At 53.0% G+C, this 22,963-nt stretch overlaps 10 protein-coding genes across 10 annotated transcripts; 4 read left to right on the forward strand and 6 right to left on the reverse strand.

Moving 5' to 3' along the window:
- Positions 1–212: 212 nt before the first annotated feature.
- On the reverse strand, positions 213–3,408 carry QC761_710090 (uncharacterized protein). The gene is made up of 2 exons (XM_062882556.1): positions 2,359–3,408; positions 213–2,040 (listed from the first exon to the last, which is right to left on the reverse strand). The coding sequence occupies exons 1-2, from the start codon at positions 2,391–2,393 to the stop codon at positions 711–713; spliced, it is 1,365 nt and encodes a 454-aa protein (XP_062728611.1). The 5' UTR covers positions 2,394–3,408; the 3' UTR covers positions 213–710.
- Positions 3,409–4,700: 1,292 nt separating this feature from the next.
- On the reverse strand, positions 4,701–7,304 carry SUR2 (Sphingolipid C4-hydroxylase sur2). Its single transcript, XM_062882557.1, has 2 exons — positions 5,924–7,304; positions 4,701–5,854 (listed from the first exon to the last, which is right to left on the reverse strand). The coding sequence occupies exons 1-2, from the start codon at positions 6,633–6,635 to the stop codon at positions 5,385–5,387; spliced, it is 1,182 nt and encodes a 393-aa protein (XP_062728612.1). The 5' UTR covers positions 6,636–7,304; the 3' UTR covers positions 4,701–5,384.
- Positions 7,305–7,678: 374 nt separating this feature from the next.
- QC761_710110 (uncharacterized protein) lies at positions 7,679–9,508 on the forward strand. Its single transcript, XM_062882558.1, is given in 6 exon segments — positions 7,679–8,220; positions 8,398–8,662; positions 8,724–8,864; positions 8,921–9,149; positions 9,220–9,424; positions 9,432–9,508. Coding segments are annotated over 5 exon segments (735 nt in total). The 5' UTR covers positions 7,679–8,205; the 3' UTR covers positions 9,305–9,424; positions 9,432–9,508.
- A 14-nt stretch (positions 9,509–9,522) lies between these two features.
- On the reverse strand, positions 9,523–11,066 carry QC761_710120 (uncharacterized protein). The gene is made up of 3 exons (XM_062882559.1): positions 10,863–11,066; positions 10,763–10,789; positions 9,523–10,701 (listed from the first exon to the last, which is right to left on the reverse strand). Exons 1-3 carry the CDS (start codon positions 10,935–10,937, stop codon positions 9,595–9,597), a joined length of 1,209 nt encoding a protein of 402 aa, XP_062728614.1. The 5' UTR covers positions 10,938–11,066; the 3' UTR covers positions 9,523–9,594.
- A 149-nt stretch (positions 11,067–11,215) lies between these two features.
- Positions 11,216–13,221, reverse strand: QC761_710130 (uncharacterized protein; the record flags this gene model as incomplete). The annotated part of the gene is made up of 3 exons (XM_062882560.1): positions 11,216–12,058; positions 12,215–12,729; positions 12,789–13,221. 3 exons carry the CDS (start codon positions 13,219–13,221, stop codon positions 11,216–11,218), a joined length of 1,791 nt encoding a protein of 596 aa, XP_062728615.1.
- Positions 13,222–13,713: 492 nt separating this feature from the next.
- On the reverse strand, positions 13,714–17,993 carry QC761_710140 (uncharacterized protein; the record flags this gene model as incomplete). Its single annotated transcript, XM_062882561.1, has 3 exons — positions 15,838–17,993; positions 15,320–15,758; positions 13,714–15,268 (listed from the first exon to the last, which is right to left on the reverse strand). Exons 2-3 carry the CDS (start codon positions 15,697–15,699, stop codon positions 13,714–13,716), a joined length of 1,935 nt encoding a protein of 644 aa, XP_062728616.1. The 5' UTR covers positions 15,700–15,758; positions 15,838–17,993.
- On the forward strand, positions 15,928–18,891 carry GEF2 (chloride channel; the record flags this gene model as incomplete). The annotated part of the gene is made up of 2 exons (XM_062882562.1): positions 15,928–17,239; positions 17,297–18,891. The coding sequence occupies exons 1-2, from the start codon at positions 16,975–16,977 to the stop codon at positions 18,889–18,891; spliced, it is 1,860 nt and encodes a 619-aa protein (XP_062728617.1). The 5' UTR covers positions 15,928–16,974.
- A 303-nt stretch (positions 18,892–19,194) lies between these two features.
- QC761_710155 (uncharacterized protein) lies at positions 19,195–20,065 on the forward strand. Its single transcript, XM_062882563.1, has 3 exons — positions 19,195–19,462; positions 19,603–19,705; positions 19,762–20,065. Exons 1-3 carry the CDS (start codon positions 19,310–19,312, stop codon positions 19,914–19,916), a joined length of 411 nt encoding a protein of 136 aa, XP_062728618.1. The 5' UTR covers positions 19,195–19,309; the 3' UTR covers positions 19,917–20,065.
- RPS12 (40S ribosomal protein S12) lies at positions 19,973–21,783 on the reverse strand. The gene is made up of 3 exons (XM_062882564.1): positions 20,948–21,783; positions 20,502–20,814; positions 19,973–20,445 (listed from the first exon to the last, which is right to left on the reverse strand). The coding sequence occupies exons 1-3, from the start codon at positions 20,948–20,950 to the stop codon at positions 20,321–20,323; spliced, it is 441 nt and encodes a 146-aa protein (XP_062728619.1). The 5' UTR covers positions 20,951–21,783; the 3' UTR covers positions 19,973–20,320.
- Positions 21,211–22,344, forward strand: RPS22 (40S ribosomal protein S22; the record flags this gene model as incomplete). The annotated part of the gene is made up of 3 exons (XM_062882565.1): positions 21,211–21,791; positions 22,032–22,101; positions 22,155–22,344. Exons 1-3 carry the CDS (start codon positions 21,659–21,661, stop codon positions 22,342–22,344), a joined length of 393 nt encoding a protein of 130 aa, XP_062728620.1. The 5' UTR covers positions 21,211–21,658.
- Between the last annotated feature and the right edge of the window lie 619 nt (positions 22,345–22,963).

Raw genomic sequence — 22,963 nt, forward strand, 5'->3', positions numbered from 1 at the left:
GGGTAGGTGGTGATGATGGGGGAGGAGAAAATATGAAAAGAATAAAAGAAAATGAAGATAAGTAAATAAACAAAAAGAAGGGAAAAGATAGATTGGGAGAGGGTTTGCATTTTTGGGAGTTTTATGGGCTGGGAAATATGGGAAGGGAAAGGAATGGGAAACGTTTGCAAATTTTTTGGTTCATACATGGGGAATGGAAAATAAAATGGTGTTTTGTTTTTATATTGCCGAGACTATGCGTGTCAACTCTGGAGTCTACATATATTCCAACTTGGTCATGTTCACAGTGGTAAGGGCAGTAGTAGATTATATCAAGATAAAAAACCGTCTGATGATATAATTCGAGGTAAAAAGAAAATCTTGTGTTTTTCTTTTTACCTCGAACTGCAACATCAAAACAGGTTTTCACCTTAAAATTGAAATATTATATCCTCTCTCCTCTCATTCCCCCCACCTTATACTATCAACCCATACCATCCATCACCCATCAATCAGGTTCTGTCATACCCTCATTTCCCCTACCCCCCAAACACCAAAACCCCATTAAAAAATCCCTCCCAAGAAAGTCCCAGCCCTCCCTTTGCCTCCCCTTTTTATAAATATCAAACGCTGACCCACCCCAATTCTATCCATTTGCTATGCCAAATCCAACCCCCCAAAAAAAAGAAAAAAAAAACCCCTTTTTGTGACCCCAAGCCCGATAGATAAATCTAAGCAGTAATAAAATCCGCCATCCACCCCAACTCCTCCCTCAAATCATCCACCAACCCACCCCCCAACCCCCCCAACATCGGAAGTCCACTCTCGAACGGCTTATCCCCCACCGTGCCCGCAGTCTTTGGCAGGCTGTATGTTGACTTGTTGACCTTTGATCCCAACCCCGCCACCTCACTCTTCTTCTCTTCAACCTCTTCCTCCTCTCCATCATCATCCTCAGCATCGATATCATCATTGTCCGAGTGGTAGAACCCGGGCACGCCACCGACCGAGTCAGGGGATTGCGGCTCCGACACCGCCGGTGGTGCAGTGGTAAACCTTGATCGGAGGACGCCAGGGCCCGATGAAACAGGGACGATAGGAGAAGGTTGCTTAGGGAGGTTGCTAAACCTGCTGACGGGGAGGGGTGACGAGCCAGGGAATTCCACCGGCTCTACTGAAAACGAGGCAGGGGCGATAGTAGGAGCGGGCGAAGCACCCCGTTGAGGAGGGGGAGACAGCCCAGTGTACTGCATAAACTCTGACACAGCCGAAGTAGCAAAGTTGTCGTCGTCTTCGTTTTCTTCAACAATGTCCTCCGGGATGGCTAGTGTGTTGTTGACAGACTGCTCCTCTTCCAAAGGGGCGTCATCCACCAAGAACCGACGAAGAGACTCGGGGGAGATGTCCCTCGACCGGGAACCCTCCGAGCGCGCGGTGGCTCGCTCATCATCAGACATTGCTGTTGGCGGCAGAGTCGACTCCTTGAGCGAAGAGGAGCTGGTTTTGCGGCTGAAGAGCTTGCGCGGCGAGAAAGACCAGCCCGAACCGGGAGAGATGCTGCGGGCTGAGCGCTTGTGCTGCTGCTGCATGCGCTGCGGCGCCGTGTCCAAGCGGCGAGGTGCAGCGGCAGTGTCAACGATGGGTGCGGCTGGCTTGAGCTTCGCATATTTGGCTGCAGGGTCCATGGTCTTAAAGTCGGTTGAGCGAAGGGAGTTCAAAGACCCGCTACGCTTGCGAAGAGACTGCTCGACTGGGATCCAGAGGGTGTTGACTGGTTGGCCGGGAAGGTATGGGCAGGCGGTGGTCGAGGGCAAGGAGGGATCGTGAACTTCGGATGACCCGTTGACCTCATAATAGTAGTAGTACGTCTGTCCCATCTTGAGTCCACCACTCCGCTTTGGGGCGTTTCCAGCATCGCCATCACAGATGATGTCCTCAAAGTTGTGGCACCCCCTCCACTGACCCTTGTTCCGTCTGCTGTCGCGTTCCATTGTGTATGGCTTGTTGAAGTTGTCCCAGGATCCAATAAGATGTACAGTCTGTACTGAAGGATGGGTTTGCCTGTGCTGTATGTCAATGGGCTGTAAGGGTAGTAGACTTGATAAACTTAAGATATCAAAATCAAAAATCAAAACATACAGCAACAGCTTGATTATTAAAGAGAGAGAGAGAGAGACCGAAAAGCAGCAATCACAGGGCCAGACTGCGAAGCTAGATGCCGAACACACAAGACAAGATATGGAAAGAGTGAATATGTTTTGCGTGTGTTGAGAGAGAGTGACAGGTTGTTGAGAGATGGAGAGAGATGGAGAGATTGGTTTGTGTGTCGAGTTATATAAAACGAGAGTAAAAGTAGACCAAAGCTCAAGAAGAACTCACAACATAAAGGTAAAGAGGGTAGCGGTCGGATCCATGCCGAATTACACAAAGGCTGAGACTCAAGTGCGAGTCTCTTCTCAGAGGAGGCAAGGCAGGGCTGTGGTTAGTGGGTGATCCCGGATCGTCTTATAAGTGGAACAATGGCTTTGTTGGTCCTCGCGTGGCAGGCTGTTGGGATGCAACGTGTAGACGCAGGGAATTGGAGGATGCGGCGTGTAGCCAATGGAAGGGATGGGAGAGGGCCCGGAAGCGCCGTGATTCTGAGCAAACAGCGACTGAGTGGTTGGCGCTTAACCACGCTTCACGGTCGACTGTCTCAGGGTGGGTAGTATGCCGTAATCCTGTGCCGCAGCGTCAACGCGGTTAAAGTGAAGCGATGGAACCCTGAGAGAGAGAAGCGGAGAGACGATGGTGAAGAATCATCGAGGGAGGATGAGATGAGAAAGAGAGAGGGGGGCTGTGAGAGTGGTGACGAGGACCAGGCTTGCTTAAAGCAATAAACCTGCTTGTCTCGCACCTGTGTCAACACGGTGGACCACCATCGTCCCCCAGCCCTCACAGGCTTGCCCCGGGCTGGCCGACCCTGGTGTCTTTGGTGATCGAATTGGGACAGCTTGGAGGGACGCAAGCTGGCTTGGGATTGGGCCGTCCTCATGCACCGCCAATCTCGCCAGGGCCGTCGCCGGGAGACCCCTGGCCTTCATGCACCATCGATTGTCAAATTGGATCGAAGGTGCAGTCGATCTAGCGGATGGTTGCATCACTTCCCGCTTCTCGAGGCATTTCATTGTTGGGCAATTGTTTACAGTAGAACTGCTGCTCTGTGTGTTTGTCGCACAAGTCCGGATAGAGACAGAGCTGTGGGATCATGTGAGATTCTCGAGTTCGTCGAGGCTCTGAGCTGGGGTTGGTGACACCTCAAGAGGTATCAGAGGAGACTGCGCAAAAAAAGATAGAAACCAAAAGAAAGACAAAAGTCTGGTTCAGGGCTTTCGAGTTCAGCCGTCCATGCGCCCTGTGTGGCCCTGTCGGCCGACGACGACGATGGAGCGGGCTGGGATGGTGAGATCATTCACGCCGTCCCCTCAACTGCCAGGGGTCCAGGAGCTAAATCTGGATTGTGGAGACCCACTACCAACGACACTGATTGGCCAATGGGCGCATATGCTGCAGCAATCGCCATGTTTCAAGTAGAGAAGCGCTTTCACCAGACGATAAAATGCCCTCCGCAAATAATTGCTTCGAATTGATTCATTCAAATATGAACATCTCCCGCCTCATCCCTCCGCTCACACCATCCAGGCACCTGGAACGAACCATCATCTATCTCATCCTCCTCCTCCTCCTCAGGGACAACAACCTGCTGACAACCAGCCCTCCCCCCAACTCAACTCAGGCACCAACCCACCCCCTCTCGGACCATCCCACCCGAAGGAACCGAGACTCACATATGTAATATGCATCCTCCACCCGTTGATCAAAAGCAAACTTTCTTCCATTCTTCCTTCCTTTGCTTCCGTCCCTCTGCGGATCAGAAACAAAAGGTCATACAGATCGGCAAAAAAGAACAATTCTCCAAGTCTCCCCCGTAAACAAAAGCAATCAAATTCCATTCCCTTCCCCAGCTCCACATCCCATCATGCAGTCCCACCATCTCACAGCAGCAGCAGCATCACCATTTACCTTACCTTGCGTACGTGTACACTGTGCTATATGTCTCGGACATCACCATGAGTCAAAGTCTCCTCCAGATCATAATTCTCCTACGTCCGCAATCATCATCATAATCTTGGTAGTAGTAATAGTAAAATAGTCCGGAATATTTCTCATCATCATGTATGTATCAATCTTGTTGTAAACATTTGATCAGCTTCGGACGAACAAACCACCCCCCAAGAGATAATAACCCACATGCAGCCACCCGGCACGCCACCGCGCCGTCCCCGTTCCCGTTGATGTTGCCCCACAATACCTTCATATAAGATTTGAAAGAAAACGGGTCTTATAAGACCCGCCATCTTCGAGGGAAGTGGCACAACCATCACCCAGGCCCGTTTTCAAGACCAACCCCCCGGCCTCCCGATTTCTTTCCTCTGCGCTCTGCTTACAGCCCCTGCCCGAGTCATATGCCCAAACAAAACAAGACGCAAACAAAACAACAAGTTCCCCATGGCGAAATGTGTGTCGTGCCGCTGGCGATACCGAGACGCCCATGTACCCCAGAAAATCTCACTCTATATAATCCCAATAAGACATGGCGAATCAGGAGTAGTAGTATGGTGATGATGATAAAGGGAGGCCTGATTCAAATAGTCATATTACACATTATATTCATGACCCCCCCTCACGTCTCGCTCCCTCTCCCCGACTGCTTGCAACCACCCAGGCAACCCAACCCATTCATCATATCTGCACGTACGTACACGCGAACGAACCCATCTCCCTGCTGCTGTCCTCGCATCGATCACAACAGCCAACCGTACCTACCTAACACGCAGGTACCAACCATCCAATTCCTTTATCACAACAAAAACAAAGCGTCCCATCAACCGACGCCCCCACCTCCCCCAAAACATATATTTTTTTATAGCTTCCCTGCTATGATACTCACAAAACCCACAACAACACATCACTGACACCCAGACGAAACAAAACAAGTATCAAAAACCACCCCAAAAAATACAACTTCAGTAACTACAAATTCCCCCAAACCCCTCTCCCTCAACCCCCTTTTGCCCAGCAAGAAAGGAGCCAAGAAAGAAGCCAGAGGAGTCTCCATTACTAAACACCACCACCACCACCACCACCACCACCCCACAAGAAGAATCTTATTACAGGTTTGTTTGAAAGCAACAAAAAAAACCACAACCACCAAGCCCACTTGGTTTTCCCACCTCCCTTCCTATCCCCCTCCAAATTATCCTTTCCAAACCCACCACCCCTCCTCCTCCATTAAGAAAAAGCACATAGGTAGCGTTATCCCTTCATTAACAGTCCCATATATCATATTTATCAGACCAGTATCTTCACTTGGCCTTCACCTTCCCATTCATCGTCACACTCCCATTCCTTTCCTTCCCCATCGCCAACCTCTTCTTCTCATCCTTGGCCGCCGCGTTCGCCCTCGTCCTTTCATACTTGAGCTGCACATCCCCCTCCCACTTGGTCCCCAGCCACCTATCCCAGATGGTGAAGAAGGGCTGGGAAAAGTTGGACTTGATGCCCCAGCTCTGGTGGTGAATGTCGTGGTAGGCGGCATTGTTGCTCGTGATGTGCTGCAGCGGGTCCCAGGGGAGCTTATACCCGCAGTGGTCGTCGACGGTCTTCATCATGCTCGTCACAAAGAACAACATGCCCATCCTGTTGGTCATGAACGAGAGCTTGTACCCAATGCCAGCTCCAAGCGTGTCCATGACGAAGCCTTCGACCGGGTGGTTGTAAAGCGCGCCGTAAGCGTAGGGAACGTAAAGGCGGTGGTGGCGGGCGTGCCAGTTTGCTACACGGCACCAGTCACGTTAGCTTTCCCTTACTCTCAAGTAACAAAATAGGGGAGGTGGAAACATACTATACATCCACTTATTCACATGCATAGCCCTATGCCAAAAATACTGCCATGTATCCATCACTGCAACCGCAATCCACATCTGAAAACCCGGTACAACAACCCAATACATCAACTTGGCCAGCACAACCTCCCAGACCGCAAACGCCGGCACCGTCTCCATCACCGCCTTCTTCCCCCCTTCCACAACCAGCTCCGTCGTCAGAAAAGGGTAATCCCCCCCCGCCAGCGCCCCCGCCAGCAGAGGGTACCCCCCCAAAGCAACCTTCTCGCTCAGCCCCCTCGCGTTCAACCCCACCAGTCCGAGCATGTTCGGCAGCGCCCTCTGCGCGATCCTGATCCGCCTCGCCCACACCGCCACGTCGTACCCCTCCGACCCCGTCATCTGCTTCGCCTCGGTCAGGTTCAAGAACGCGCCCGTCGCCACCTGGAGGATCTGCTCCAAGACAACATCCCGCGCGACCTCCCACCGAGAGGCGAGGTTGCGCTGCGAGATCTCCTCGGGCGTGTGCAGGCGGTACTGGGGGAAGAGGTCGTACGTGTCGATGAGGTGGAAGATGCCCGAGACTACCCAGTAGGCGACGTGGGGGAGGATGATGGAGAGCCAAAAGTCTGAGATGAAGGGTAAGAGGTCCGGGAGGGGTTTTAGCTCGTAGGATGGTAGGGGTGGGAGGGGAGGGTAGGAGGCGGTGGTTGTGTTTGAGGAGGAGGCCATGGTGAATTGATTGATCGATCGATTGATTGATTGATGATGATGATGATGATGGGCGGTGGTGGGTGCTGCCCGTTACGTTGGAAAAGATTTGAAGAGCAAGCGACGTGCTCAAACAGAGGAGGGTAAGGTAGGTAGGTAGCGCGCGCGGTGGTGAAAACGTTAGGTTGACCGCATCAATGGAGGGTTATAGTTAGTGTAGTTGGTTAGTTAGTTGAGGGGAGGGAAAAACCAAACAACAGAGTTTAACAAAAGGGCAACAAACAAAACCATAAACAACGACGTTGACCGCCACTGTTTAAGTTCATTTGTTGTTTTTTTGAGGAGGTAGGGGGAGAGAGAGAGAGAGAGGCGAAACTGCTGACTGGGCGGGAGAGAAAGAAAGTGGTTCGGTGTTTTTGAGGAAAAAAACGGGCGGTTTGTAAGTGATCCCCGGGGTGGAATCCATCCGCGGTTCCCGATTGGTACCTTGGAGTAAGAAGGCCTTGGCCCCCTGGAAATGCGCTACAGAACACTTCAACACACCTAAGCCCCTACAGAAGGTGACAAGGTGTGCTCCAATTTCCGTATCTAGACGCCGTCGGGTGACCGATGGGACGATGGTCTTTCCACTTGGTGTTATCTGATCCGATGGTGACGACGGGAATCCCATGCGCCCGTTTGTCGGAGGGAGTTTTCTGCTTGATCGATCATCGATATCCATGGCTGGCTTATGTTAGCAACGCGTTCGCGACCCCTATCTGCATGATGCGCTGTCATTGGTTAGTGGGAGGTCAGAGGCAGAACTGTCCGCCACCGCACTTCTTGGCGGTGGTTCCGAAGATCAGTTCCAGAACTTTGACAACGGGGTTGTCCCAGGGTTTTCCTTTGTGACGTGAAACGGCCAGACAGTTTTTGAGTATTATCTTGAGATTGAGATTTTGACGTTGTTGACAGAAGAAGACAAAGAAGTAGATTTGCAGACAAAACAGATATGGTTCCTGAAGGCTTCGGCAGTCAAATCGCCCAACGAGGCTGAACTTCAACCTATAGACATTTGTGACATTGTTGCATGTTGCCACTCACCTCTCACTTGAGTTTCGTACTGCACCACAAAACCACGTGAATGGCGTCCACCTCAACTCAACGGCGGTGCATGGCTTGCCCTCACAACTCACACAGCCTTCGACTTACACCTCTGAAAACTTATTCTTCAATATCCCCCACTTATCATCATCACACCACAACCAAATAACCCAGGTAAGTTGCCGCCTGTGCAAGTATCAAAGTATTTCATCAAAGTGAATCCAAAGTCTGTTGTTGAAAAAGGGTGGCCCAATGTGGGTCCATCTCGATTCCCTGAACCACTTAAAAAAAAAAAAAGGGTGCCCCGCTCGATCTTTTTTTACCCCTCCCCATTCAATTCTTTTGAATCCATCCCCCGCGCTGGCCTGCCTTGTTAACTACCACCCACCACCCCGCCCGCCGCCATCCATCAATTTTTTCCCCCCTTCCTGTGCCTTCCATTCCTTTGACAACCCACCGCAGACCAGACCAGCCTCATAATCTCGTCACCCTCGCAAACACCGCCAAGATGATTGTCTACTCTGTACGTTGCCCCCCAACCATCTCATCTCACACCATCGCACAATTTTCCCCGGCGCAAAAATTCAACCCCGTTGTGCCTCTGCAGCTGTGGGCGCATAGTGCCAGACCACACCACTTTATCTACCTGGAACATCAAACATCACCAGATAGATAGCTAACACCGACAACCCCCAAACAGGATGTGATCAAGACCTCCGGCGCCGACGAGCCCCTCGCCTTCGCCCCCAACGACGAGATTATCTCCGACGGTTACACCCTCATCCCCTGCAACGCCGACGAGATCGATGCCCTCGCCAAGAAGCCCGCCAAGACCGTCGGCGACGTCCTCGGTGTCGACGATGAGTGGGAGCGCCAGCCCGCCGACGTCAAGGCCAAGAAGGAGGCCGAGTCCATCCTTTACTTTGTCAGAGGCGAGCGCGTGACCGAGGCTGCCGCCAACGTCGGTATGTACCACCATTACCTCGCAATATCGTTCACCAACAAACACTGACCCTCTCCCCGCAGACACCGGTGCCAACGCCTCCGCCGAGGGTGGTGACGACGAGGGTGCCGAGGACACCGCCAAGGAGGTCATCAACGTCGTCTCCTCCGGCCTCCTCGAGTCTACCTCTTTCGACAAGAAGTCCTACATGGCTTACCTCAAGGGTGCGTTTCCCCTTCCCCCCATCCCTTTCTCCCCTCAAAACTAACTGCCCCCGCAGGCTACCTCAAGTCCACCAAGCAGTACATCCCCTGGGCCCAAAAGAACCGCGAGGAGAACGACTGGCAGTGGAAGGCCCTTTCCGCCGAGGAGCAGGAGGCCGAGAAGAAGAAGGTCGAGCAGCAGATCGCCATCTTCGAGCCCAAGGCCATGGCCTTCGCCAAGTGGATCCAGGCCAACTTCAAGGACCTCGACTTTTACACCGGTGCCTCCATGAACCCCGATGGAATGTATGTTTACTCTCCCCTTTTCTAACCTAACCTCTCCCCCGAAAGTGCAGAGCTGATGTCAAAACAACAGGGTCATCCTCTCCAACTACATGGAGGACGGTGTCTCCCCTTACTTCCTCTTCTGGAAGGCTGGCCTCAAGGGCCAAAAGTGCTAAATGTTTTGACTAAAACATTTAGTATATAAAAATAAAAAAAAAGGGGGGGAGAAGGTGTGAGGCCGGTTTGTGGGCTCACATGGCAAAAACACAGATCTTCTTCACACAAAAAGGCAACAGGCAACAGGCAACATTTAGGTGTTCGCATCTTAGATAGACTTGAGTGCTGTGATGAAAATCTGGAATTGTCGGGGTGTCTTCTACTAAAAATTAAGTTCTTGTACAATGCTAATGCTTGTGATTATGATGCGGTTATCCTCCAATATCCATGCACTTATTAAATGCTCCCATCAGAAAGGTCTTGTCTCCAACGGAATAGGTGGTGGCGCATCACCCTCCTCCCCCGTATTATTCCTCCCCACCAAAAACTGCGGCTTCTTGGCCGGGGGAGGAGGTGGAGGGGGCTTCTTCTTGGCTGCTATCGCGGCCGAGAACATCGAGGTTGCTGCTCCCGAAACACCAGCCTTTTGTTCCGGCGCTGTGGCAGCACTATTATAACGCTCGAGACCACCCCTCACAGCCGACGACGCCGCGTTTTGGACGGCAGCCTTTTGCTCCGGTGTGGCGGACTGATATCTGTGGTAACCCGTCTTGGCAGCGGATTGGAGGGCAGCTTTTTGCTCCGGGGCGGAGTTGTTGTAGCGGTTGGGGCCTGCTTTTGCCAAAGAGGTGTGGGGGGAGGATGATTGCGTGGTGCTGTCTTGAGGTTGTTGGGTAAGGGAGTTTGCGGCAGCGTTTCGGAGGGAGGCTTTTTGCTCGGGAGCGGAGGATCGGTAGTGGTTGAGGCCAGCTTTTGCTAGACCGGTGTAGGGTGATGATGATGATGGGGAGGATGTCCGTGGCGGTTGTGGGGGAGGTGGTGGGTGGGAAGCGGTACCGATGCCAAGACCGGGGACATTCACACCCGCGGCGGCTAACCTCCCCATTGCTCCTTGATTCGGTTTAGGGACCGTCGGGTCTTTGTTGATGCTCGCGGCAGAAATCGACTTTGTCAGGTTATCCAGCGCGTTCGTTCCCCCTGCTGGTGACCGGGGCGGGAGACGGGGTGGTAATGCTGGTGGTGGTGCTCGCGGGTTTTGTCCTACTCCCGGGGAGGAACGAGCTGGTGGCGGCGGCGGTCCTCCCAACCCCCCGGTGCTAGAAGTGGAAGACGGCCGCGACGGCACATCCCTTCTTGCCGGTGGGGGCGGGAGGTTAGCGGTCGACAAACCAGTAGTATTCAACGACCATGGCTTCGGTGGCTTCGGTCGTTCCCGTTCCTCCTCCTCTCCAGCTGCCTGTTGCTGTTCCTGCAACGATATCGAGCCGGTGTTTGTTCTTTTCGGGGGAGGGGCAAAGCTGGCAGGGTCTTGGAGAGACGAGAGCGGGCGGGGGGTGTGGTGCTCGTATTTGTTTTTCTGACCAGCAAGCTCAGGTTAATAGGGAGTGTCGAAAAAGGGGGATATGATGGAGACATACATCGTCGCCGCGACCGACTAGAGATTTCTAGAAATCAAGAAAGATTAGCTGTCATCCGCCCAGAAGAAAAGCTTATCCTACATAAAGGAGATCGACGTACCACTGAGCCCTTGATCGAGGTCCCGGATTTCTCGGGGTGCCAGCCGTTTTTGAGCAAGTCTTTGTAGTCTGGCATGTTGAAGATTGTATGCTTGCTGACCCGAAAGTTAACTCGTTGCGGATATCTCGAGAAACCAAAAGTGAAAAAGCCGAACAAGAATTAAGACAAACAGAGGGTGATGTCCAAAAAACTGGCGGACTGCCCAAAAGTGGAAATACATTCCAGGGTCCGGTCCCACTCACATGCTGTTAAATAGTCAAATGCTTGGCACGGTGACGTAATACCACTTTTCACAACCACCAATCTCAAGTAGTACGTTCAATCTCAAAACATAATATCACAGTCTCTACAGTCTACATCTCTCCTGCATCTACAGAGCCCCCCCCACCCGGCCCCCACTCCCCTACACTCCCCTTCGCAATCTCCAAAGCATCCTTCAACACATCCTCCCAGCTAATCCTCGTCGACGACCTCTTCACCCCCTCCTCCTCCCCCTCCTCCCACGCTTCCCCAGTACTAACATCATAAACAACCGTACTAGCCCTACTATTCATCCTCACCCTCTTCCTAGCCTCATCCCCCCCTCCCTTCACCTTCCCCGGCGGCGCAGGCAAAACGGTCTTCAAAACAACCTCACTCCTCTTCCTCATCATCCCCCCCAGACCCTCCACAAACGACCCCCCAGACCCCAAAGAACAAATGCTCTCCCTGAACCTATGCGCCCTCTTCCATATCTCCCTCTCCACCCTCGCCTCCTCCCTCTGCATCCTCCAAGCATAGCTCGCCGCCTCCCCCTGCACCTGCCTCACCTTGTCAGCCTCCAACTTCTCAAATAAGTCCCACTCATCCATCTGGCTCGGCCTCGGCACCTTCAACACCTCCCTCATCGCCCTCTGCCCATTCGCCACCCTCTCCAACCCCAGCTCGAGCTTATACTCCCCCGTCCCCAAGTCCAGTTTATGTCTATAACTCGCCAGCTTCCAGATCCCATCAAACCGCACACCCACCCCCGGCGCGATCCCGCTCTGGAGCAAATACCCCCTCAAAACCCTCACCTCCTTCCCCACCAGCGTAATCAGCTTGACATGCATCTCCTTCAACCCCCCCGTCCTCACATACTTGCTTTTATTCCCATGCCCCCCAATATCTTCTTCTCGTCCACTCAACAGCGGCAGCGTGTAAACGTTATACCTCCCCTGGCTGACCCTCTCCTCCTCCGTCCCCACCATCCCGTCCCTCCTCGCGCAGGCCATGCTCAACCACCAATCCCCCGCCTGGAACGAGTCATCCCCCTCCAGCTGCCCCTCCCCTCCCGTGGTTTTTTGCTTCTTGTCATCATCATACTTGTCAACCTCCAATCTCGGCCGCCACTTCTCCTGCTCCTGCCGCGGCATCACCGGGGACGGGCTGTTATCCCCAGAAGGACAGGGGTTGTCATCAGACCAGCAAACACCCTGCAACCCACCCTTTGTGAGGAGCTGTCTGGTTCGGGATTCGTCAATCCGAAAGTACCTCTCTTTGAACCTCCGCCTCCAGGCCCGCTGGAGCGAGTCGGCCAGGTCGATGCATTGAGACAGCGGCCAGTTGGGAGTGGTGGTCGGGGGGAGTAGGGATTTGCCAGTGAGCAAAATTTCCGACAAAAGTTTGTCCAAGTGGGCATGCTGTATGGTGTTGAACTCGATTCGGTGGTCGTGCGAGGGGTGGTGGGGGGGTGTGGTTTCTGCCGTGAGGGCCCATTCGAGAAAGGAGATGAGCTGCTGGATGGGTTCGGAGGGGTCGGGGAAGAGGAGGGAGTCGGGGAGGGAGGAGCGGATTGTGTCCGAGAGGGTCAGGAGTTCGGAGGGGGAGAAGGGGTCTGTTGTTGAGCCTGGTAGCGGGGGTAAGTATACATTGTGGTAGGTAGGAGGGGAAAAGAGGGAAACATACTGGAGCGGGTGTCAACACCACTACTTTGACCACTCTGTTTGTCAGACTTGGAAGTGTGTCTTGACTGCTGAAGGGAGAAACTCCCGTCTTCTTGTGCTACAGGGTGCCTGTCGTGAGATGGGGGAGCAAGCTTGCCGTCATCATCATCGTCGGCGGCTGCTGCGCTCCTGAGAGGGTCGTTCCGCCAGAAGCTTCCTGTTCGGATAGCCAGTCCCGGCCTGCTGTTGTTGACCGTGGTGTCGCTCGTGCTGGTGATATTGAGGCGCCTCCGCTGCGAGTCGGCCCATGTATCCTCGGCTTGGGAGAAGGAGATGGAGGAATGTCGGTGGTGGGGGTGGAAGACTTCGTGGATTCTTTGGAGGACAGCCTTGGGGCCGTTGGGTTCTGGGGTGCCGCCGCCGCGGTGGCGTGAGAAGCGGAAGATGGAGGACATGCTGCTGCTGCTGCTGCTGAAGGAAAGGTCTATGTAAGATACATGATACTGTGGTCCATCTCGAGGATTGAGGGAGGAAAAGATAACGAGAGGAAGAAGGAGGTATATTGATTATCGAAGCTGTTTGTTCCCATGTCGGGACATCGAGCGAAAAAAAACCACATGACATCAACCAAGGATGGTCCAGCGGCTGGTGGGAGGAGGTCCATCTCGACTACCTGAGTGAAAGTAAAAGAGTGAGGTATGACCGACTTGTTTATCCCGTCTCGGCCCCGAGCCCAATACCAGTGTGCTGGGTGGGAAAAGGGAAGGAACAAAGACCAGGGCCCATATTCCCGTATTCCCACATGGTTTGGCCGTAATCGTGAGGCTTGTGAAGGAAGGTGCCGTGGAGGCATATTCAAGTCTGAGTGAAACAAGGTGAGAGTGCTATGTGGCGCCTTTGATCGAGACGGATCAAGCCGGGCTCGCCGGACTGATAGGTATCTGTACTCACTGACGCAACGCGGTCAAAGTCTCGAGTACATCCGAGAGGGCCTCCACCAGCCCCTCATCCCTCTTCACCTTGTCCCGCAGCTGGTTCGCAATGCCAACAATCGCAGTGGTAGAATGAGTGTACCTCCTGCGAAGACCCGGATGGGCATTCACCAACAGCGCCGTGGCAAGCTGCAGCACGGCCACCTGGAACTCCTCCACCATCGGCGGCTGCTTCTCATCCGGAACCACCCACGCTGCCGTCTTAGTGACCAAGTCCATCCAGTCCTCCCGAGTGCCCGGTTGTTCCGCCTCGGCAATCTGAAGCAAGTTCCTCACAATCTCCACCCCTCGTGCGGCCTCGTTTTCATCACTTGTCGTTGAACTGGCTTGAAGGATGTTGCCGAGATCGTTGACCAGTGCTTGCCACCCTCCATTTTCCAAAAAGGCTTCTCTGCCTTTTCTTTCTTCCAAGATTCCCTCGAATGCCACGAGGACTGGTCTTCTAAAGTCTAGACCTTTCTCAGGGCTGCTGCTGGTTTGATAGAGCTCGACAAACATGTCGCTTAACCCGGCTGCTTCTTTTCTTAGCTGTTCGCCATCGTCTTCTCTCAGCCAAATTGCCAGTGTTCTGATGGCTGCAAGTATCAATGGGTCTTGGCTGGAGTGTACACTCTTGGAGTCCCACGTCAGAACAAAATGTGAAATGCCGCTTTCGTTGGCAGCCCCGGTTCGTGCTTCGGGATGCAAGCCCATGGCACCAGCTATCGAGGCGTCCCAGCGGTCACGAAGGTATTCGGCCGTGAGTGACATGGTTTCGGAGATGGATGTGCGAAGCTTGAGCAGCAAGTCAGGCTTCATGATCCACTGATTGTTGCTGCTTTCACCGCTGTCTAACGCCTCCAGTGTTCGGAGGAGATAGCCCATAAAGTTGGAGACAACATTATAGGCAGAGGTGAGCCGCTGAGCTGTTATGCTGTAGGATGAGCTGTTTAGCTGCCCTAAAAGAGTCGGTATCGTCGAGCGAATGTCGATGAGAAGTAGGTTGACTAGTAAAAACGCAAATGGACTTTCGCTTGTAGCTGTTGATTTGCTGTCAACATCGTCGGCAAAGAGAAGTTGAGGCGATTGTACTGGGTAAGACTCGAGGAGAGCGGCGGAGAGGTTGGCAAAAGCTGCGCGGCCGTCGGCAGTAGGACGACTGATGACAAGGTCTCTCACGAACTTGGCCAGTGGTGTAAGCCATTTGGGGTTGGGTGGGAGCAGCTCTGGGTCGAGTCTTGGAAGAAAATTTCCCAAAAACTTCAACAAAGTGACGCCATCAGTGCCTTTGAAAGAAATGACCAGTGATCCGATGGCCTGGTCAATCTTGGCGCGCAGAGCCTTCTTGTCTGCTGTTGTAGCCATGGCACCTAGCCATGCGTAATACAAAGTGTCCAGGACGAGAGGCTGAGAAGGTGCAATCTCAGTCAAAGTCGACAAGTCGTCTATAGAGTCAAAGACCTCAGCACCCTCAGGCTGGTTAACTAGGCTCACAAGAGTCTCAAGGACCAATTTAGTAGTTTCATCAGAACTAGGCACTGTTAGCAAAGGAATGGGATATCAAGAAAAGAGAGCTCCTCACCAGTACAAAAGACAAGCCACCAACTGAGGTATCCTGTTTACCAACTTGCTCTCCTGTTTTGACTTCTCCGGTAATAGCACAGTGAAGGTGTGGAGGACAGAAACAGCAAGATCCAACATATCATTGGTGCCTTTTGCTTGCTGTTTCGAACCGGTCCGAATCAGACGATCCAGGAACTTTACGGGAATACTGTTCCACAAGCTGGCAATTCCATCTTCGTTTGCCCTTAGTTCTGGTGTATTATCGAGGACAGACTTAAGCAGTGCCAGCCCAACGAATCGAGATGTGTCGTCCTTTGCGCTGAGTAGGGTCTGGATTTTTTGTAGCGAGGCAGCTGGATCATGCTGTTCCTCAGCTGTTGATGGCATCGTTTCACTCATCTTGTCTGCGACTGTTGAAAATTATAAAACCAGTCGAGAAAGACATTATGATCCAAATTCTTCTGGATTAAGTCAACTCGACAAGCAATGCCCAGGTCCAGGGTGTGATCTAGAGTGGAGGAGAGCAGAGGTACGTACCGATTTAAGGTTGCCAAGAGTGCACAGACTTTGGCCGCAACAACGTGCGCAATCGATAAGATACTGATAGCTGTCGTTCCTGTCCACCATCTTCTTCACCAGCCATCCCAGTTGACATCGACGACGAACAGCGGTGCCCCGCCGCGCATACCCAGCGCAGCAACTTACATAAGTCAGGGGACGCGCATCCAAAGACCAAGTCCCATCAGCCAACGCGATCCACCCCCCAGAACCTCCCAATCGCAAAACCAGCCCTCGTCCGCCGCAATCAAGAATGGCATATGCAGCCCACCATGTCCCCGATTAACAACGGATCCTCGAGTTCCGAACCCTTCCCCCCCTTCAACAACGACCACCACTATGCCACCTCTGACGCCGACGAACTAGACCTCCTCGACGACACCGACACAGCCGCCATCCTCGACAACGACCCCCTCTCCCACCACCACCACCACCACCACCACCACCAACAACAACAACAACAACAACTCTCCTTCAAGCGCAAGCAGAAACAAACGGGCATCTTCTCTCAACCAGCCAGGTTATTCAACGCCCTCACCGGCCGAGCAAACCCCCCAAGAAACAGCGCCGACATCCCCCCCACCACCACCACCAATACAACCCCCCACCGGCGCAACAAGACTAGACTACATCCCCGGAAATGGAGGCTCCAAATCAGACTCATTACCCACAGATTGGCTCGCCGAAGGGCCAGGAAGGAGAGTAGGATACGAAGACCTGACAGCCATCGATTGGATCTTCGAGTACACCAAAGAGCGCCAGCGACAAAGATCACTACTCTCACGGACGACCTCTCTTGGGTTTCCTTTATTGGGGTTCTTACAACGGGTGTTGGATGCCTCACAAGTATGGGTTATTCTCATATTATCTGGCTTGGCGGTGGGGACTTTGACGGCGGGGATAGACGTCACGACGGATTGGCTGGGGGATATCAAGTATGGGTTTTGTTCGACGACGGATGGGGGGGCGTTTTACCTGAGTAAAACTGCTTGTTGTTATGGGTATGATGAGATTAGTAAATGTCAGGGGTGGAAGACGTGGGGGAATGCGCTGGGGGTGACGTCAAGGGGGGGTGTTTGGTTTGTGGAGTATGCGGTTTACTTGGTGTTGGCGGTGATGTTTGCGCTGTCGGCGAGTTTGTTGGTGAAGGAGTATGCTGTTTATGCTAAGCATTCTGGTATTCCTGAGATCAAGACGGTGCTGGGTGGGTTTATTATCAGGAGGTTTTTGGGGTTGTGGACGTTGATTACGAAGAGCTTGGGGTTGGTGTTAGCGGTGGCTTCGGGGATGTGGTTGGGGAAGGAGGGGCCGCTGGTGCATGTTGCTTGTTGCTGTGCGAACTTGTTTATCAAGTTGTTTCCGAGTATTAATAACAATGAGGGTATGTATGTTGGTCCGGGTTGTTGTTCGGTTGGGGAAAAGCTAACTTGGGACATAGCTCGAAAACGAGAGGTCTTGTCCGCTGCTGCGGCTTCGGGGATATCAGTTGCTTTTGGGTCACCCATCGGGGGTGTGCTCTTCAGTCTTGAGCAACTGTCGTACTATTTCCCCGACAAGACCATGTGGCAGAGCTTTGTGTGTGCCATGACAGCTGCCATGGTGTTGGAAGCTTTTGACCCGTTTCGATCGGGGAAGCTGGTCATGTACCAGGTGACCTACAGCTCGGTGTGGCACGGCTTTGAGCTTGTCCCGTTCGTCCTCCTCGGTCTTCTCGGGGGGGTGTATGGAGGGCTGTTCATCAAAGCAAACATGTGGGTTGCAAGATGGAGAAAGTCGGCAACCTGGCTTCCTGGCCCGGTCATCCAAGTAGTTGCCGTGGCGATTTTGACGGCCCTTCTCAACTACCCCAACAACTACATGCGAGCCCAGTGCTCCGATCTTGTCTCCAACCTCTTCTCCGAGTGCTCAAAGCTCACAGACGACCAATTCGGCCTCTGCAAAACAGGCGCCGCCTCAGCAGGCACAATCATCCTCCTCATCTTCGCCGCGGTCCTGGGCTTCTTCCTGGCGGCCATCACTTTTGGTCTTCAAATCCCCGCCGGTATCATCCTCCCCTCCATGGCCATTGGCGCCCTCGTCGGCCGCGCGATAGGCATCATCATGGAAATCTGGCAACACAACCACCCCAACTTTATCGCCTTTCGCTCCTGCGAACCGGACGTGCCGTGCATAACCCCCGGCACCTATGCCATCATCGGTGCCGCCGCCGCCCTGGGCGGTGTCACTCGGATGACTGTGTCAATAGTAGTCATCATGTTTGAGCTCACCGGCGCCCTGACATATGTCCTCCCCATCATGGTCGCGGTGATGATCTCAAAATGGGTAGGCGACGCGTTTTCCCGGAGGGGGATTTATGAATCCTGGATTCACTTCAACGAGTACCCCTACCTCGACAACAGCGAGGAGATACCGATTCCTGACATCCCGGCAAGCCAAATCATGACTCGGATTGAGGATTTGGTTGTTCTGACTGCTACGGGGCATACGATTGCTAGCTTGACGGCGGTGATGGAGCAGCATCCGTATCGTGGCTTTCCGGTTGTGTCGGACCCGAGGGATGCGATTTTGCTGGGGTATATTTCCAGGGCGGAGCTGGCGTATATTTTGCATGCGTCGACGCAGCCACCGAGGTTGTTACCCCCAGAGACGGAGGCGTTTTTTGCGCATCAGCCGTTGGCTGATCCAAGGACTACGTTGGATTTGAGGCAGTGGATGGATCAGACGCCGCTTACGCTGCCTAGGGGGAGTAGGTTGCATTTGGCGGTGTCGTACTTTCAGAAGTTGGGGTTGAGGTATGTGATGTTTGTGGATAGGGGGGTGTTGCAGGGGTTGTTGACTAAGAAGGATGTTTGGTATGTGCTTAATGGGGCGGAGGAGACGAGGAGGACGGCGGGGAGGGGGGAACCGATGGGTGGCGGGGTGGCGAGGGAGGGGGGCGATGGGGAGAGGGAGGGGTTGTTGGGGGTTGGGAGGGGGGAGGAGGAGGTTGAGGTGGTTAGTCCGATTGGGGATGGGGGAAGTAACCTTTTGTGATGGGGGGGGGAATGTGTAATGATATATGATAGATAGCGGGTGTTTTTGGGTATTTGAGGTTACAAAAGATGGTTTAACGGTTATATTGGTGTTTTTTTTTCGGAACGTTGGTTATTGATTGACTCTCGAATGGTATGCTCGTGTTGGAGAAAAGACTGGTTTTTGGGTTACCCCTTTCCCCTTTTAAGAAGAGATGAATGAGAAGTGTACAACCCTAACCCTTTTCCCTCTCAGTCACACCTTTCTCAAGTGAATGAAGCTTTGAAGACGCTCGAAAAATAGCGGGGCATATTTTGTTCACTCCCTCACTTTGGATAACCCCTCTATTTGTCACTCTGGACCTCTTACTCCCCATCTTGCCTGGTTTTCTCTTTCCTCGACATAGTCACTAGTAGAACAAGTAAAGAAAGGTTTCAACATGGGCAAAAAAGACAACAAATCCGGCGGAGGAGGAGGCAGCAAAGACGCCGGGAAGGGTGGGAAAGGTGGGAAGGGAAAGGGAGGTGGCGGTGATGACAGTGGAGGGAAGCAGCAAAAGGGCGCCCAGAGCATCAACGTTAGACATATTCTTGTAAGTTTCATTTTTTTCCTATTTCGGTCTTTACTGGTGGTGGTGCTATCTACCAACACACCTACCTACCAAACATTACTGCCTGTTGGACCACCAGAAATTAGACATATCATAACTCAAGAAGCTGACAGAATAACCAGTGCAACAAAATGGGCGAGGCAGAAAAAGCCATCGAGCGGCTCCAGAACGGTGAGAGCTTCAACACTGTCGCGATGGAGATGTCGCAGGATAAGGCCAGGTCCGGTATGTTCTCACTTTTGAGGTGCCCAGCCAGTATGATAACTAATCAAGCTATACAGGAGGATCACTAGGCTGGAAAACAAAGGGGTCATTGCTGCCCGAGTTTGAAAAGGTGGCTTACGAACTACCCACCAGCACGACCAACAAGCCAAGCTGGGGGATGGCCAAGACGTCCGAGGGATATCATGTCATCATGGTCGAGGGACGCAAGTAGTTTTAATATCAACCAATCACATAGTCAGGAGTGGAATAAACAAAAGTTGGTTGACCGTCCCAGATCAAAGGCTTTTGAATTTTTTGACTGTCTTGATTTTTGTCTCGTCCTCATTCTGAGGGGAGAAGAAAAAGGAGGTAGCTTGCCCGAATTTCCCCAATTTGTCGTGTCCATCCGTTTGTGACCATCAATGCGCCCAGAGATTTGTTGCCCTTGTCCCCATCCACGGTCGTGGCTGTGAAAGAGGTGTTCCGAGTCTAATGCCGAATTCGTTTTGATACGCTGAAAAAACCCGTCCCAGGTGTGAAAACCCCCCTTTCTCTCTTCCAGTTCAATCGTTACAGTGAAGAACGATTAAAAGCTACCTCCCCCCACTCCCCTAAGCGGCGGTGGTGTCAAGAAATTTAAGCCTCAGACTGGAAGTAGTCGAGGAGGATGGAGCGCTCCTGCGACTCCTCACCCCAGTCCTTAACGACGACGCAAGAGCAGTTGACAACCTTGCGGGCGTTACCCTCACGGTCGAGGACGCCTGTGGAAGAGAGTCAGTATTGGTGGCGACACTAAAAGATTGTAAAGGGTACTTACAGAGACCAGCCCACTCGCCCAATTGCTTTCCATCGGGAACCTTGATCAGAGGGATCTTGTGCTCGGAGCAGAGGGCAATGACGAGCTTCTTGTAGGCCTCCTCCTCGCAGGACTCGTTGAGGACGCACATGTGGGCCTGGCGGCGGTCGAGGGCCTTGGAAGCCTCACGGAGACCGCGGGCGAGACCGTCGTGCATGAGGGAGAGCTTGAGAACACCCTTGAGAGCGTCAAGGACAGACATCTGGCCCTTGGTGGCCTCGGCCGAAACCTCGACCTCGACGTCGGCAACCTGCTGAGTCTCTTCTACGTCCGACTAGACACACGACTTTGTTAGCGGGGTGTCATCCTCGACGGCGGCGAGAAAAGAGCGGTGGCATTGTGTTTGGTGGTGTAGGTGATCGTCGACTTCAAGTCGTTGTCGTCGTTGGTGGGTGGACGGTACTCACCATCTTGATGATTTACTTTCCAAGTAAAGTGCCGGTGCGATCCTCGAAGAGTAAATTGGTAATGATCCTTTTATTCGTGTGTAGGTATCAGGAGGGAGGGGAGCTAGAACAGGCCGGTGGACAGAAATTCGAGAATAATGTGCGAGCCCCGAGCGCCCCACCCAATTGGTTGGATCCATCAAAATTTTGGTGTGTGCTTCGCGAAAGCGGGGCGCTCTGCCAGAAGGGGATTGGCGAAATGTTGCTGCAGGAGGCATTAGGGCAAAGTTTCGAGGAGCACGGGCCACCACCACCGCGACCCACAAGCTAGGCGACGACAAATTTCTCTGGGGTTGTTGCTCTGCCAGGCCTTGTTGAAAAGTCGACGCCCGCCCACCGACCTTCTCCGCGACCACCATCCGTCAATCACCAACGAGGTATGTATATTCATCCCGCTCTCGGGACATGACTCAACAGCAGGACGACGCCTTTCGCACAGGCTGAGGAGGGCAATCATGGAGGCCCGTGTTGGTAAAACGCGGGTCGACGACATGATACGCTCCTCCTCGTCAGCAGCTGGCGGGCAGAACCCTCTTGAAGAATCATCAACGAGGGCACTCTTCCACGCAGTCGAGCCTCGACCGAAAGGCTAACACAAACCTCGAACCTCTGGCAGATACCTCATTTCCACATCTCCGATTTGAGAATCTCCGTCTCCTCAACACCGCCAAAATGGTCCGCACTTCCGTCCTCCACGATGCCCTCAACAGCATCAACAACGCCGAGAAGGCCGGCAAGCGCCAGGTCTTGATCCGCCCTTCCTCCAAGGTCATCGTCAAGTTCCTCCGGGTCATGCAGAAGCACGGTATGTGGTTGTCAGATGGGAAATCATTGGGCCTCCGAAACGACAAGATCCTCGCGACGATTTCCCTTGCACAAACTTCGGCATGATAACTAGGCGACTGTCTCAATCTGCTCCACGACTTAGCCCTTTAAGTTGCCGATAAATTATACACCACGCGGGGATCTTACACGTTATCGGAGTTGCCAATGATGACCCAATGTTTAAATCGTCGCGACATTTTTTTCTGACATTCTTTCCTAGGCTACATTGGCGAGTTCGAGGAGATCGATGACCACCGCTCCGGCAAGATCGTTGTCCAGCTTAACGGCCGGTATGTTTTTGTCTGTCTGACCTGACTTGAAGAGCACAACTAACCCTTCCCAGCCTCAACAAGTGCGGTGTCATCTCCCCCCGTTACAACGTCCGCCTCTCTGAGCTCGAGAAGTGGGTTGTCAAGCTCCTTCCCGCCCGTCAGTTCGGCTACGTCATCCTCACCACCTCGGCCGGTATCATGGACCAGGAGGAGGCCCGTCGCCGCCACGTCTCTGGCAAGATCATTGGCTTCTTCTACTAGACAAGCAACCACAAAGGCAATGAAAATCTAGCTACCAAGAGCGATGGCATATTTTGGGCGTTGTGACTGATACCCCTGTTTCATTGGGAGTTCTGATCTGGAAAATGGTTAGATCTTTCAGACGGCACTGGTTGCACATGGAGGATTCAGATATGAGCAATACCTGAAATCGTGTCTCCATTTGGGACCCGAGCATTTTGAGCGTGACACTGGTGTATCTGCAACGTGTGATGGCAATGTCTTGTGATATGTTTGTAAGACTGGACATCCAATCCCGTAGGGCCGGTTCTATGTTGAGGAAGTCATTCGTACAATTCTATCCATGTCGTTGATAGACCCGAGGCAGACCACGATAGGGGTTCAGGCTACAGGCGTGGCCTAGCCCCTTGGGGAAGCTCGATGGAAGCTTGGCAAGGCGACTTCACGGCTTTGGCCCCACCTTTAAACCAACGCGACATGCGTCAGTGGTTGTTAATTTTGGGGGGATGGGTCCAGTGCCAACGCTTCGCATCAACTTTGTCCAGGTCTCTCCTTTTTTCCCCTTTTGAATCTATCAAACCTGTCTTGCCACCGATGCGAACCGAAGCGGGATTACCACCGCCCGCGACGACGACGACGA

The sequence above is a fragment of the Podospora bellae-mahoneyi genome, chromosome 7 (genome assembly GCF_035222275.1).
Source record: "Podospora bellae-mahoneyi strain CBS 112042 chromosome 7, whole genome shotgun sequence".
NCBI classification, from domain to species: domain Eukaryota; kingdom Fungi; phylum Ascomycota; class Sordariomycetes; order Sordariales; family Podosporaceae; genus Podospora; species Podospora bellae-mahoneyi.

What these genes read in the sequence shown, in the direction of transcription:
- QC761_710120 (XM_062882559.1), bottom strand. Translation starts at nt 10,937, where the DNA reads ATGCCAGACTACAAAGACTTGCTCAAAAACGGCTGGCACCCCGAGAAA. An exon ending in CCTCGATCAAGGGCTCAGTG is followed by an intron (nt 10,790 to 10,862) that starts GTACGTCGATCT and finishes CTTGATTTCTAG; the next exon opens with AAATCTCTAGTCGGTCGCGG. An exon ending in TAGTCGGTCGCGGCGACGAT is followed by an intron (nt 10,702 to 10,762) that starts GTATGTCTCCAT and finishes CTTGCTGGTCAG; the next exon opens with AAAAACAAATACGAGCACCA.
- SUR2 (XM_062882557.1), bottom strand. Translation starts at nt 6,635, where the DNA reads ATGGCCTCCTCCTCAAACACAACCACCGCCTCCTACCCTCCCCTCCCA. An exon ending in TGTGAATAAGTGGATGTATA is followed by an intron (nt 5,855 to 5,923) that starts GTATGTTTCCAC and finishes GGTGCCGTGTAG; the next exon opens with CAAACTGGCACGCCCGCCAC.
- QC761_710155 (XM_062882563.1), top strand. Translation starts at nt 19,310, where the DNA reads ATGGGCAAAAAAGACAACAAATCCGGCGGAGGAGGAGGCAGCAAAGAC. An exon ending in TCAACGTTAGACATATTCTT is followed by an intron (nt 19,463 to 19,602) that starts GTAAGTTTCATT and finishes CAGAATAACCAG; the next exon opens with TGCAACAAAATGGGCGAGGC. An exon ending in GCAGGATAAGGCCAGGTCCG is followed by an intron (nt 19,706 to 19,761) that starts GTATGTTCTCAC and finishes CAAGCTATACAG; the next exon opens with GAGGATCACTAGGCTGGAAA.
- QC761_710090 (XM_062882556.1), bottom strand. Translation starts at nt 2,393, where the DNA reads ATGGATCCGACCGCTACCCTCTTTACCTTTATGTT. An exon ending in ACCCTCTTTACCTTTATGTT is followed by an intron (nt 2,041 to 2,358) that starts GTGAGTTCTTCT and finishes CATACAGCACAG; the next exon opens with GCAAACCCATCCTTCAGTAC.
- RPS12 (XM_062882564.1), bottom strand. An exon ending in GGGCGAGTGGGCTGGTCTCT is followed by an intron (nt 20,446 to 20,501) that starts GTAAGTACCCTT and finishes TCTCTTCCACAG; the next exon opens with GCGTCCTCGACCGTGAGGGT.